Consider the following 13,936-nt stretch of genomic DNA (forward strand, 5'->3'; position numbering starts at 1 on the left):
TCCTTCATATTCCCTCCATTCGGATGCTTTTTCTTGTACACAGCCATTCTGTGTGTGTGTGTGTGTGTATGAGATAGAGAGCAGGTGTTTAGTGAATAGAGTTAAAGAATCTTCCTCAGACTGATTTAGACTGCACTGAAATGGAGTCTAAAGAAGAAACACTGAAAGCCACAAATCAATACAGAGCGCGAGAGCCAGCGAGAGAGCGCGAGAGTGAGTGAGTAAGAGAGAGAGAGGGGGGGGGGAGCAGGTTAGTAACACTGTGGTATTACTGTGTTAATGTTTGTTAACCTCTAAATCGCAGCACCACCGGTAATTCCTGTGGTAAGATGAAGAGAGAGAGAGAGAGGGAGAGAGAGAGAATGTAAATGAGAGTGAGAGAGTCAGAGAGGGGGGGGGGGGTACAGTTAACAAGGGCAGTACAATTTCATCAGCAGTCTCTGATGTTTCCAAAGCAATATCCACACCAAGCCCAACCCACAATTCAATCTGTCCCAGGAAATGACACTGTGCATGTGTGTGTGTGTGTGTGTGTGTGTGTGTGTGTGTGTGTGTGTGTGTGTGTGTGTGTGTGTGTGTGAGGGGGGGAATGCAGTGTATGGTGCCACCCCAGGCCCCTGCAGCTCTGCTTATTAAAAATGCAGCCGCCCTGCCTGTGCTAATGGCTCTTCAGTGCTGAGAATAAAACACACAGCAGTGCCGGGAGCGCTCCTGTTACGGCTATGAACTGACCAGCAGTGACCGCAGCCCGAGAGGCCTTTCACACATAAAAGCTAGAGCAGCGTACAGACGGCAAAGGAGGCTATTCACTCCTCCTTCCTTCTGTTTTCAGACTGGATGTTATTATCTTTAGCTCTTCATACTTGAGTGAACAGCAGTCGTCAGGACCAATGACAGTCAGGGAGAGGTCTCATGGTGATCAATACCATGGTACCATGGTGATCAATACCAATCACAGTCAGGGGGAGAGCTCAGAACAGCAATGCTGTTAGCAGGACCAACCACAGTTAACGGGGTGGTCTCAAAACAAACATGGTAGTAATTAGAACCAATCACAGTCAAGGGGAGGTCTGAGAACAAATTTGTCTCTGAGCAAATCCTAATGGTGATTAGAACCAATCACAGTCAGGGGGAGGTCTCTAAAAAAACCATTGGAGATTAGAACTATTTGCAGCCAGTAAGAGGTGTCAGAACAAATCCTAATGGTGATTAGAACCAATCACAGTCAGGGGGAGGTTTCTGAACAAATCATAATGGAGATTAGAACCAGTCACAGTCAGGGGGAGGTCTCTAAAAAACCCATTGGAGATTAGAACTATTTGCAGCCAGTAAGAGGTGTCAGAACAAATCCTAATGGTGATTAGAACCAATCACAGTCAGGGGGAGGTTTCTGAACAAATCCTAATGGAGATTAGAACCAATCACAGTCAGGGGGCGGTTTCTAAAAAAAAAAACATTGGAGATTAGAACTATTTGCAGCCAGTGAGAGGTTTATGAAGAAACCCTATTGGATATTAGAACCAATTACAGCCAGGGGAAGGCCTCTAAACAAACCTGGTGGAGATTCGAGCCAAAAACAGTAAGGGAAAGGTGTCTAAACAAACTAGATGGTGATTAGAACCAATCAACAGCCAGTAAGAGGTATCTGAACAAACCCTGATGAAGATTAGAAGCCATTTCAGTCAGAGGGAAATCGCTGAACAAACTATATGGTGATTAGAACCAATCAACAGCCAGTAGGAGGTCAACAATTAACAAACCCTATTGCAGATAAGAACCAATCACAGTCAGGGGGAGGTCTCTAAACAACCCCCCATTGGAAATTAATTGCAGCCAGTAAGATGTCTCTGAACAAATCCTATTGGCTATTAGAACCAATTGCTGCCAGGGGAAGGTTTATAAACAAACTTGGTGGAGATTAGAGCCAATCAACAACCAGTAAGAGGTATTTGAACAAACTTTATTGCAGATTAGAACCAATCACAGTCAGGGGAAGGTCTCTAAGCAAACCCTACTGAAGATTAGAACCAAATGCTGCCAGTAAGAGGTATCTAACTAAACCCTAATAAAGATTAGAACCAATCACAGTCAGTCACAGGTCTCTGAAAAAACCCTACTGGAGATTAGAACCAATCACAGCCAGGGGAAGGTCAATATGAATGTGTTGCTCGGGTGTCCACATACTTCAGCGTGTATTAATTTGCTACAGTTCTTTATATCCTCTTCCCTTTAAGTATTGCAGCACCCCCTGCTGGAACCAATCAGGATGCTCGAAGCAATCCACCATTAAAGAAAGGGTTCGTCCACAGGTTCATCCAGGGTTAATCCCAGCATCTGATCATGTGTGGCGGTGATAAATGGTGGAGCTGATATTTTCAGGGCGAGGTGAGTAAATGTGTTTGCAATTGCTGTGTTAATTAATCCTCCACAGGCAGCCACGCCACCCTGCCTGCCCCTCCTAACGAGTCCTCCATTATCTCTGACCACCATGCAGAGATGCAGGCAGCTGAGCAATCGTGGCAGCAGAAAGAGCCCAGCAGGCTTATCAGGAGCTGGATGTTATTTCCCCACAGTGGCCGTGTGAGTGACCGTCTTCTGCTGCGTCTCTACGGGAGACTGCAGACGGAGAATTCTCATATACCAATACTTACATCTGAATCATGTTACACAGGCAGGAGAAAACAAACAATGCAGTGATTAGAACCAATCACAGACAGGGGAGTTCTCAAAACAAACAATGTAGAGTTCATAACCAATCTCAGTCAGAGGGAGGTCTTAAAACAAATAATGCAGAGTTCAGAACCAATCACAGTCAGGGGGAGGTCTCTAAACAAACAATCCAGTGACTAGAACCAATCACAGTCAGGGGTAGGTCTCTAAACAAACAATGTAGAGTTCATAACCAATCTCAGTCAGGGGGAGGTCTTTGAACAAACAATGCAGAGTTCATAACCAATCTCAGTCAGAGGGAGGTCTTAAAACAAATAATGCAGAGCTTAGAACCAATCACAGTCAGAAGAAGGTCTCAAAACAAACAATCCAGTGACTAGAACCAATCACAGTCAGGGGGAGGTCTCAAAACAAACGATTCAGTGACTAGAACCAATCACAGTCAGGGGGAGGTCTCAAAACAAATGATGCAGTGCTACCTCGGTAGGATTTGATGTTCTTCAGAGATGTTAGCCAGACGTTAGTTCCCGACCCTGTGCAGGCATATTGTATGAACTTCTGGACACTTGTCCACTTGTCCAGTTGTCCAGTTGTTGTGCACCAGCCAGAAAAATATTCACACTCAAAGATCTGGAGGTGTGGAGTCTTTAAAAGGAGGCTGATTTGCGAGGGTTTCAAAGAGTTTTAAAGACAGAAAATATGTGTCTGAGGGGACGTAAGAAGTTGTGATTCATTTCCCGCTGTTGCATCAGACTTAAAGCAGTCGCTGGAGGCAAAAAGCCCAGGTCACACGCAAGATTCGCAACCACTTGCAACCCAACACTCCTCCCAAAATCAGGCCAGTTCACTTCAGTGCCATCTTCACGGGTCTTTACATATTGCTAATATTGTGTTTGGTGTTAACCTCCAAAAAGCAGGCTAGAAAAAGTAAGTAAACCCGGTCGTGTCCTTAGATTGTCCTGTCAAATGTTTGGATGAACCTTTGAATTCATGGTGTTGTCTGGAAATGATGGTGCCCCATCCAATACTTTTGTGATGTGCTGAGGAGTTAAGAAGTTGAGGATGAGGTGGGATTGACGCTTATCCAAACATCTCCTGACCTTACTAATGCAACCAAATCCTTGCAGCAATGCTTCAAAACCTAGTAAAAAGCCTTGATCCCTGGACAGTAGAAACAGTTACTCCAACAGAAGTTACTCCAACGGAAGAATTAGCAAGTGTCCCAATACTTTTGTCATTTAACGTTACTCCTTTGAGGGTCCTGCTAAATGCTAATTTGCTCTGAGCCAACAAACACACCAGCTACTAGAGCATCAGAAGAGGGTGGAGGGGCTAATGTGAAGTAAATAACAGGCTGTGAGAAGCCAGAACACTGTCAGAACACACACACACACACACACACACATTATCGCTAGCTCAAGCCCTCCTGCTGCAGCGGCAGACTAGCGTGACATTTACCAAAAACACTTAGCGAAAAACTCTGTGGCGGTGGAGGCCTTGCCCGTAATTGGTCAGTCAGGTTAAGTAAAGGCCACGTTTTGTCCAGAAATGCTGTCGGCTTCATCACATAGCCACGTCAGTGACCACTGTGTCGGCCCCCCTCGCCGACTCCCCTCGCTAATTACAGCTCTTGGAACCTTTAGAACCTTATTTGTTCGATTTTAAGTCAATACAACTCAACTCTACCAGGGGCAATAGATTTTTTTTTTGCCCTCAATATCGGCTACTGTTTGACAAAAATGAATGTGTCGCTAATGTTAGCATTAGCTTCAAATTCATCATTGATTTCCTGTCAATAAATCACTAATGCTAGGCTAACCTTGCTAACAAACACTATGGGTACGTTTACACCTGGCTTTAGCATAGCGTTTTGTATCCGGATAGTATCCGGTAGGGATGTCCATATCCGATCCGAGTCTCTTAATGCTGACCATCTGCCAATATCGATCCGATCCGATCTGATCTGATCTTTGTGTTTCAATGAATAATACAGTCCCACAATTTACAAAAGATTGACCGACTGACCTCCCTGACCGTTCAGCTCCCAGCTCCTTTAGCTACAACTCTCGGATCAGATCGGATCGGATGGGATCAAGACATCCCTAGCATCTGGATCTACTCTGATCGGATTCTGATTACAATACAGGACCTGTTAGCAGTACATGACCTACGGTCTGTACCCCTGTATGGTGGAGCTGCGAGGCTGGTGAAGTGGGCAGTGAGTGGAAGTGCAGGTAGGTGTTTTTATTCAAGTGGACGGTGGTGTTTTGATGATTTAAGGGGATTATTTTGCCGTTAAAACACCCACAGGCAGCTCCTTCAGGCTGAAGTGGTCCCGGTGGGCCTTTATTCCAAACAGCCATTACGGCACGCTAGCGGAGGTGTTATTAATATGACATAACACTCAATTTCAAATGTCATGTCATGCCACGCTTGTCGAGAGTACTACCTCCGCTCACATGTCACGATTTGACAATGTTATGGTGCGGGAGTGTGTGTGTGTGTGTGTGTGTGTGTGTGTGTGTGAGAGAGAGACGTCAAAAAAAAGAGCACAATCCATTCAGCCTACAGCAGCTTAGTTCCACCTATTCAGCCTACAGCAGTTTAGCCCCACCCATTCAGCCTACAGCAGTTTAGCCCCACCCATTCAGCCTACAGCGGTTTAGCCCCACCCGTTCAGCTTACAGCAGTGTAGCCCCTCCCATTCAGCCTACAGCAGTTTAGTTCCACCCATTCAGCCTACAGCAGTTTAGCCCCACCCCAGTTCAGCCTACACCCTGTTTAGCCTATAGCAGTTTAGCCCCACCCATTCAGCCTACAGCAGTTTAGCCCCACCCATTCAGCCTACAGCAGTTTAGCCCCACCCATTTAGACTACAGCAGTGGAAGATCACAGGCTAGTCAATCAGAGAACAGGTCATTTACATATCTCATTTACATATCTTAACATCTTAAAGGGACAGTAACACCTTTTTTATTCAGAGAGATAAAGAGATGTTGGAAACTTGAACTTTAAAAAACGGAATAAGAATGTAATTTAATATAATATAATACATACACACACACACACACACACACACACACACTTTCCCCCCCTATCCATCTTCCTCGTCCGTCTTCCCTCTCCACCAGACGTGGCATATGCTAATTCTGACTTTCCTCCCAGACTCCTTTCATCAGCACTTGAGGAAATACCTACCTGGGAGAAATAGGATTTGGAGTCTCATAATAAACCCATAAACGCATCGCGGCCCTGAGCACGACTTTCCAGAGAGAGAGAGAGAGAGAGACGGGGGAGAGAGACTGAGTGCCCTTTGATCACATCGTCACACTGTCTGGCTTTAACATTTAGCTGATATACAACAGCTCCCGAGTCTTCAGACGCGAGGAAAACAAAGGAGTCTGTATCGTCTGGAAAAGTGTGGGGCGAGAGACATGCAGTTGTTTAGGGAGAGAGAGAAATAGAGAGACGTAACTTGCAAAAGCTAGTTTAATAGAAGTGGTCCTACAATGGTCTTCGACAACACACACACACACACAAGCAGAGAACATAGCCCATGTTACCGCTTCATCACCCCCTCCTGAGGTGTGATTTTTCGAAGCATGTGCGTGCATGCGTACCTGTCATTATCCCACCTCCCACAATGCCTCCCACTACACACACACACACACACACACAGATAAGCTAAGATACTACACAGTCTCCAGAAAACAACACCACCCAAAAAAATTAACAGCGACTATCAGTTCGGGCCCTAAATGTATGTAAATGGACAGAAATATTGGGACACCTGCTCCATTCGTTTCCGTCATCTTCTTCTGAAGGAAGGCTGTTTTACTGGAAGACGCACCGTCCACCGTCCCACTGAAGACGTTCATTAGAAGGGGTGTCCACAAACGCTTTTTTTAAAAACTAGAAGCTGACTGATTAGCACACTGAGGCTAACCTAGCCAACCTTAGCATTCAAGTTGGACGAGCAAGGTTCCTCGAGAGTCGTCGCTGTCACTCACCGCAGAACGAGACGATGTGGCTGCTGTCTTCGTGGACGAACTTCCTTGTGACCGCTTCTTCCATGATCTGCTTCACCTGTGACGGACACACGCATGTACAAATGGTAAAAATCGGTACAGTAAACGCATTCGAAATCAACATCTAAAGAGCGCCCCCTCCCTCGGATCTGAGGAACTGCGTTCGCTGAAGATGGAGCTGATAAAGGCCTTTCCCAGAGGAGTGAGCTACCCCTGATTTCAGAAGATACGGAGATGAAGATGGAGATGGAGATGGAGATGGTACAGTAACTCATGTGATGCATTTTTGGCTTGGCTTTGGCCACCGAAGCCCGCAGCCAACCATCTGTGCCAACGTCTGTGCCCGTCAACACACACACACACACACACACACACTTCTAGGATCTCGTTCTCTGCCGTGGAGGCGTCTGGCTGTGAGGGTGATTAACTCTCCAACTGGCCGTTGGAGGGGGCTGGTGCTGATTTGCTGATTGTGGGGGCCGCTGGTAATTTCCTGTAGATGTGTGTTTTTCCTCACTGGTACATTACACACGCAACAAAAGGCACGAGGGAGGGAGGACTATGACATCAGAGAAATACACACTGAACACACACACACTCAACCGAATGCAGCTACAGCATCTACACCAAACCTAATCCTGACGGCCTTCAGAAGTTCCTATCGTCCCATCTGAGAGACCGTCAATTCCGAGGAACGGGAACCCTCTGGGGCCAGAACGGGGGGAGGCCCATTGCCACTGGTTTCCACGCGGACCTAGCCAGACCACCGACTTCTGAGCTTTCTTGGGCTCGAAACCAGCTCCAGGGTCCGGCAAATGACCCCGTGATCCATTGTGCTCCCGAGGCCAGACTGGGGGCGCATGCAGCTGTACCCTGGCATTTCCCGGCATGCCATCCTCTCCCACCTGCAGTTAAGGGTCCCCGGCAGCCCCACTCGAACTCTGACATTTAAAGACACGTTCGCATGTCTTGATGCAGCTGCGGGGGCTTCACGGACTGCTTATCCAGATATCCAGATCTGGGACTAAATAAAGGCTCGATATTTAGTAATTTAATGGGTTTGACTGTAAAAAGTGTGAGTGTTCCTCATATTTACGAGTAATGCTCTCAAAAAAGCTGCTCCCGGCAGCTTTGATGGTTGAACGCTTGTAGGAATAAGCCTTCATTAACATTTAAAGCAGTACAAGTTAGCTAAATAAGCTAACTACCCCAGCTGGTGCTAGCCATAAGCCAGCTACTCTAGCTGTTTTAACTAGATGTTAACTGTCGTAGCCGACGTTAGCTAGATATTAGCTGCTTTAGCTAGTGTTAACTAAAGGTAAGCTAATCTGGCTGGTGTTAGCTAAATGATTTTAACTTTACTCTAGCTGATGTTAAATAGATGTTAGCCACTTTAGCTGATGTTAGATAGATGTTAAGTACTCTAGATAAATTTAGCTAGATTTAATTACTCTAGCTAAACTTAGATAAATGATATCGTCTCTAGCTGATGTTAGATAGATGTTAGCTACTTTAGCTGATGTTAGATAGATGTTAAGTACTCTAGCTGATGTTAGATAGATGTTAGCTACTTTAGCTGATGTTAGATAGATGTTAAGTACTCTAGCTGATGTTAGATAGATGTTAGCTACTTTAGCTGATGTTAGATAGATGTTAAGTACTCTAGCTGATGTTAGATAGATGTTAACTACGCTAGCTGATGTTAAATAGATGTTAACTATTCTAGCTGGTGTTAAATGTTAACTACTCTAGCTGATGTTAGATGTTAACTACTCTAGCTGATGTTAGATAAAGGACAGCTACTCTAGCTGATATTAGATGTCCACTACTCTAGCTGATGTTAGATAAAGGACAGCTACTCTAGCTGATATTAGATGTCCACTACTCTAGCTGATGTTAGATGTTCACTACTCTAGCTGATGTTAGATGTTAACTTCTCTAGCTGATGTTAGATGTACACTACTCTAGCTGATGTTAGATAGATGTTAACTACTCTATCTGATGTTAAACAGATAACATCTACTCTAGCTGATGTTAGATAAAGGACAGCTACTCTAGCTGATGTTAGATAAAGGACAGCTACTCTAGCTGATGTTAGATGTTCACTACTCTAGCTGATGTTAGATAAAGAATAGCTACTCTAGCTGATGTTAGATGTTCACTACTCTAGCTGATGTTAGATAAAGAATAGCTACTCTAGCTGATGTTAGATGTTCACTACTCTAGCTGATGGTGGATGTTTACTACTTTAGCTGATGTTGGATGTTCACTACTCTAGCTGATGTTAGATGGATGTTTACTACTTTACCTGATGTTGGATGTTCACTACTCTAGCTGATGTTAGATGGATGTTAAATACTCTAGCTGATGTTAAACAGATAATATCTACTCTAGCTGATGTTAGATGTTCACTACTCTAGCTGATGTTAGATAGATGTTAACAATTCTAGATACATTTAGCTAGATTTAATTACTCTAGCTAAACTTAGATAAATGATATCGTCTCTAGCTGATGTTAGATAGATGTTAACTACTCTAGCTGATGTTAAATAGATGTTAGCTACTTTAGCTGATGTTAGATAGATGTTAAGTACTCTAGATAAATTTAGCTAGATTTAATTACTCTAGCTAAACTTAGATAAATTATATCGTCTCTAGCTGATGTTAGATAGATGTTAACTACTCTAGCTGATGTTAGATGTTCACTACTCTAGCTGATGTTAGATGTTCACTACTCTAGCTGATGTTAAACAGATAATATCTACTCTAGCTGATGTTGGATGTTTACTACTCTAGCTGATGTTGGATGTTAACTACTCTAGCTGATGTTAGATGTTCACTACTCTAGCTGATGTTAGATAAAGGACAGCTACTCTAGCTGATGTTAGATGTTCACTACTCTAGCTGATGTTAGATGTTCACTACTCTAGCTGATGTTAGATAAAGGATAGCTACTCTAGCTGATGTTAGATGTTCACTACCCTAGCTGATGTTGGATGTTTACTACTCTAGCTGATGTTAAACAGATAATATCTACTCTAGCTGATGTTAGATGTTCACTACTCTAGCTGATGGTGGATGTTTACTACTTTAGCTGATGTTGGATGTTCACTACTCTAGCTGATGTTAGATGGATGTTAACTACTCTAGCTGATGTTAAACAGATAATATCTACTCTAGCTGATGTTAGATATTCACTACTCTAGCTGATGTTAGATAGATGTTAACTACTCTATCTGATGTTAAACAGATAACATCTACTCTAGCTGATGTTAGATGTTAACTACTCTAGCTGATGTTAGATGTTCACTACTCTAGCTGATGTTAAACAGATAATATCTACTCTAGCTAATGTTAGATGTTCACTACTCTAGCTGAAGTTAGATAGATAATATCTACTCTAGCTGATGTTAGATGTTCACTACTCTAGCTGATGTTAGATAAAGGAAAGCTACTCTAGCTGATGTTAGACAGATAATATCTACTTTAGCTGATGTTACATAAAGGACTACTTGCAACTGTGAGCAAAAATCTATTTCCACACACTACCTTTCCCTTTTCTAAGGTTCTGTAATCCAACACCATGCCTTAAACTATTTTTCCACACACTAGTTAAGCCCTGTACTCCCAAGTATTCTCAGGGGTGGATTGAACCTCTGTATTTCTGTGAACAGCCTGTTTAAATGGTGAGAGCTGAGATTTGAGAAGATCCAAGGAGGCCGTGGGGTGTCAGAGTTAGCCTCACAGCTCCAAGATCAAGTGTTTTATTCAGAGTTAAAGCAGTGGGAATGAGTCAGGGATGCGTACGCTCTGAAAATAGCACACAATAGGAAGTGTTCTTCTCCGCCTTGAGAACGCAAGTAACTTTATATAGTCTCCGCCGGTAAAGAGACAGGCCTTGCAGGGGGGTGAACATGACAAGAGGAACAACAGTAGGATCCCGAACTCCTTATTGTTGAAATGCCACTGACCGTTCTATGCAGCTAATGGTGGTCCGGTGGTGGTGATTAGACCCAGACGTCTATTCTCTGAGAAGTTTTGAGAAGATCTTGTGTTTTTAAAATCGCATATGAATAAAATGGTGGAGGGATACATGCAGGGCAAAGAAACAGTGCCCCATCATTTCATATATCAAACTAAGAAGACACCTGTAGGTTCTCTGGTGGCTTCTTTTTATACGATACGATGAAGGTCGGGAAGTTACCAGCCCTGAAGTAATCAGGAGGCCTGAGGGATCAAGCTCGGAAAGCAGGGTCATTGCTGTGGGCAACGCAGCCGTGAGCGAGTGAGTCATCGGTGTCTGATGTCTTGCGACACTGTGTAGCCAACACATCTAGCAGGGGTCTCAGGGATGAAGGGGGATGAAGAGGGGTCGGCGGGAGTTTCGGTCTCCGCTGACGGAAAGCGATATCCATCTATGGGGTTTGTACCAGGCTGTCCGTTGGCAAGAACAATGGTTTCGACAAAACTCACGAACAATGGACGCCAATGGGCACCTGCTGAGTTTCCACAAAGAAACGATCAAAAAACACGCCTATATAACAGGAATTTGATTCTTCACGTCTAGAAGGAAGCATCACAGCAAGCATCGCAGCAAAGCGATGTGAGGGGGAGAGCGCCACCTACCCACCCAATTGTGCTCTCTCTGGGCCTCGGCTGACGATGGCTGGCAGCATGGCCGGGATTAGAACCAGCGATCCGCTGAGAAATATGACACACCTTAGTCTGCTGGATTTTTTTAGATCCTTTTTTGACCCTAGTGCCCTCTTGTGGATGTATTGCTTAACATCGAAGCCAATGTAAAGGACGCATTGGAACGTTTACAACATTTGAAATGGACATCTCAATTGAAATTGTTTACCCATAGGCTTTCATCATAAGCAAGTTTCGAGGTAATAATACACATAATTGATTAGGTTGAACAAACTCTGCTATATACTCCTTTAACACTCCCATTGGCAACAGCTGAAACAGTGCCACTGGCTCAGCATTGGTTAATGTCCATATTGTATTTTGGAAGCAGGAAGGCAGCTGAAATAAAAGCCAGCCTGCCAGTTTGAATGCCTGCAAATGAGGCTTTAAAGTGAAAAGCCTGCTTGAAGTGGAATAATGTGATCATTACTGACCTCCCTAGCAGTGTGGAATAAATATACAAGAATCTTATCAATAACATCAGCTTGGGAGGCAGGCAGGCCTGGTGCCAATTGTGACTTTTGCAAATTGGTGTGAACAACAGTGTGTGTTTATATATATGCCTTTAGACTCTTTCACACTTTCACCCTTTTTTTTTCGGTCATAAGCGATGTGTGTTCAAGATCTGCCTTGAATACAGTCCTCAGAAGCCAAGATTCTGAGACTAAATACAGGGCTACCATCATTTGTGTTCAACTGTACTTATAATGAAGTGCAGTGCTTGGACCCCCATGATTGCCACTTATTATTATTACTATTATTAGCCATGCGATTATTAAACTGCGGCTCTAATGGCTCTCGTAGCAGCTACGATGGACCCCGGAAACCTACACAATCGCTAGAAATTGTAGAACAACAGACTGTCTTGTTTTTTTACCAATGCTAATTAAGCGATGCTAATGTATTAGCGATCACGGTTCGAAAGGAATGAATGTGCGACCAGCACTGAAGAGCTATGTTGGCTAATGCCAATACATACACCTATGCAACAGAAACCCAAAAATCCCAGCACTTTCACCCACTATAAACCAGTTATTTTACACCAGTAGACCAACAATGGCTACCAGTCCAGAGTGTGTAGGAGCTGGGAGCTGAATGTTCAGGCAGATGAATCAGACGAGATTATAAAATAAAAAAAAAAAGTAAAACTAAATTGATCAGTCCAGAATGTCTCATTTTAGAAACTGGGGCTAAAAATAAAGACATTTTACCTCAGCATTTATTAGCAGCTCATCTCAGCTAAGCTGTATGGCTGTAACATTTATGCTAACCCCGAGATCGGGTCGCTATCGGCTGTTATTCGGTATTAAGAGGCTTGGATCGGACTGGGGAGCAAAATAATTTGATCGGGAACATCCCTAGTAATAATTAATACGTTTGTATTTTGTTTATATTATGTTTTTTCGCTACTGCAAGGGACCGTGCACCTAGCTAGCTAAGTTTTTCACTCAACTTCGCATTTTAGCTTGGGTTAGCCTGAGGTAAACATGCTAACCGGAGCTGGACTTCACTGTAATACTATGGTAGTCTTGTTGGTAGTGTTGCGTTAGCAAGTTAGCATGTTATACTGTTTACATAGGAAGAGGAACCTCACGGTACATCTACGTATATTCCTCCCAAAAGTCACTAGCTGACATTGCAAAAACCAACCACTCTATTAACGTTATCTGAACGTTATCTTAAACAGAAGCAAAATAGAAGCAACCCTCAATGTAGGATGTGTTTCCTGCTGCACTGGAAACATTGTATTAATGATTTGTGGTTGTGGTTGTGGACACACAACCTCCACCAGCCACCCCCGTCCCCTGCGTCGGAGTAATTACATCTCCATCCTAATAGCGCTCATTTGCTGGACAAGAAAATCCATGTGGCCTAGCACCGGATTACAGCAGACGCATGAGGACTGTTCTCTACGGAGAAATGGCATTGACAAATCCATTTAACTTAGGACCTGTCACCAGGCTTGAGCCGTGTCTGGGAAGCCAGATAATAATAAAAAAAAGGAGGCAAATTTGCTCAAGCTAACACGCTAATCAGAATGGTGTTTTCACAGTTAAATACCATTATATGGATTGACGGCCATCTACCTAATCTGTACACATCAATAACATTAACTTCTCGTTAGATTAGAGATTAGAACCAACTGATCAATAAATGATGCTGGACTTTCATTGGAATGGCCAAACGTGACATAGCTTAGCTATGCTTGCTATGTTGCTAGCAGCACATAAATTGCCTATGTCAGCAAAATAAAAATAGTAAACAGTAGCTAAAAAAGAAACCAAACCCCAAAGAATGTTAGCATTAGGGACGTCCCGGTGAATTTGATCTGACAAAATTATTATTATTAATAACTAAAATGAGTCAATAAATGAGCTGAAATGCTAATCTCAGCTAAACTGGTACCCTGTCTGCAATGCTAACTAGGGATGTTCCGATCCGATTCATTGTTGTAACCACGGTGTTCAGAGCGCCATCTGGTGGCCTCAAGGTGTCATTTACGATGTTATACAGCCGGCAGCAGTGTAGACATTCTCGGAAGGTAA

The 13,936-nt window shown here is 43.6% G+C and overlaps 1 protein-coding gene across 1 annotated transcript in view; it reads right to left on the reverse strand.

Moving 5' to 3' along the window:
* Positions 1-13,936, reverse strand: part of sgsm1a (small G protein signaling modulator 1a) — a 57,509-nt gene that overhangs the window by 29,632 nt on the left and 13,941 nt on the right. The window contains exon 3 of the mRNA XM_072664452.1: positions 6,681-6,756. Coding sequence (XP_072520553.1) covers positions 6,681-6,756 — 76 coding nt within the window. The remainder of the gene's footprint in view (positions 1-6,680; positions 6,757-13,936) is intronic.

Source organism: Salminus brasiliensis, chromosome 20 (assembly GCF_030463535.1).
Source record: "Salminus brasiliensis chromosome 20, fSalBra1.hap2, whole genome shotgun sequence".
In the NCBI taxonomy this organism is placed as follows: domain Eukaryota; kingdom Metazoa; phylum Chordata; class Actinopteri; order Characiformes; family Bryconidae; genus Salminus; species Salminus brasiliensis.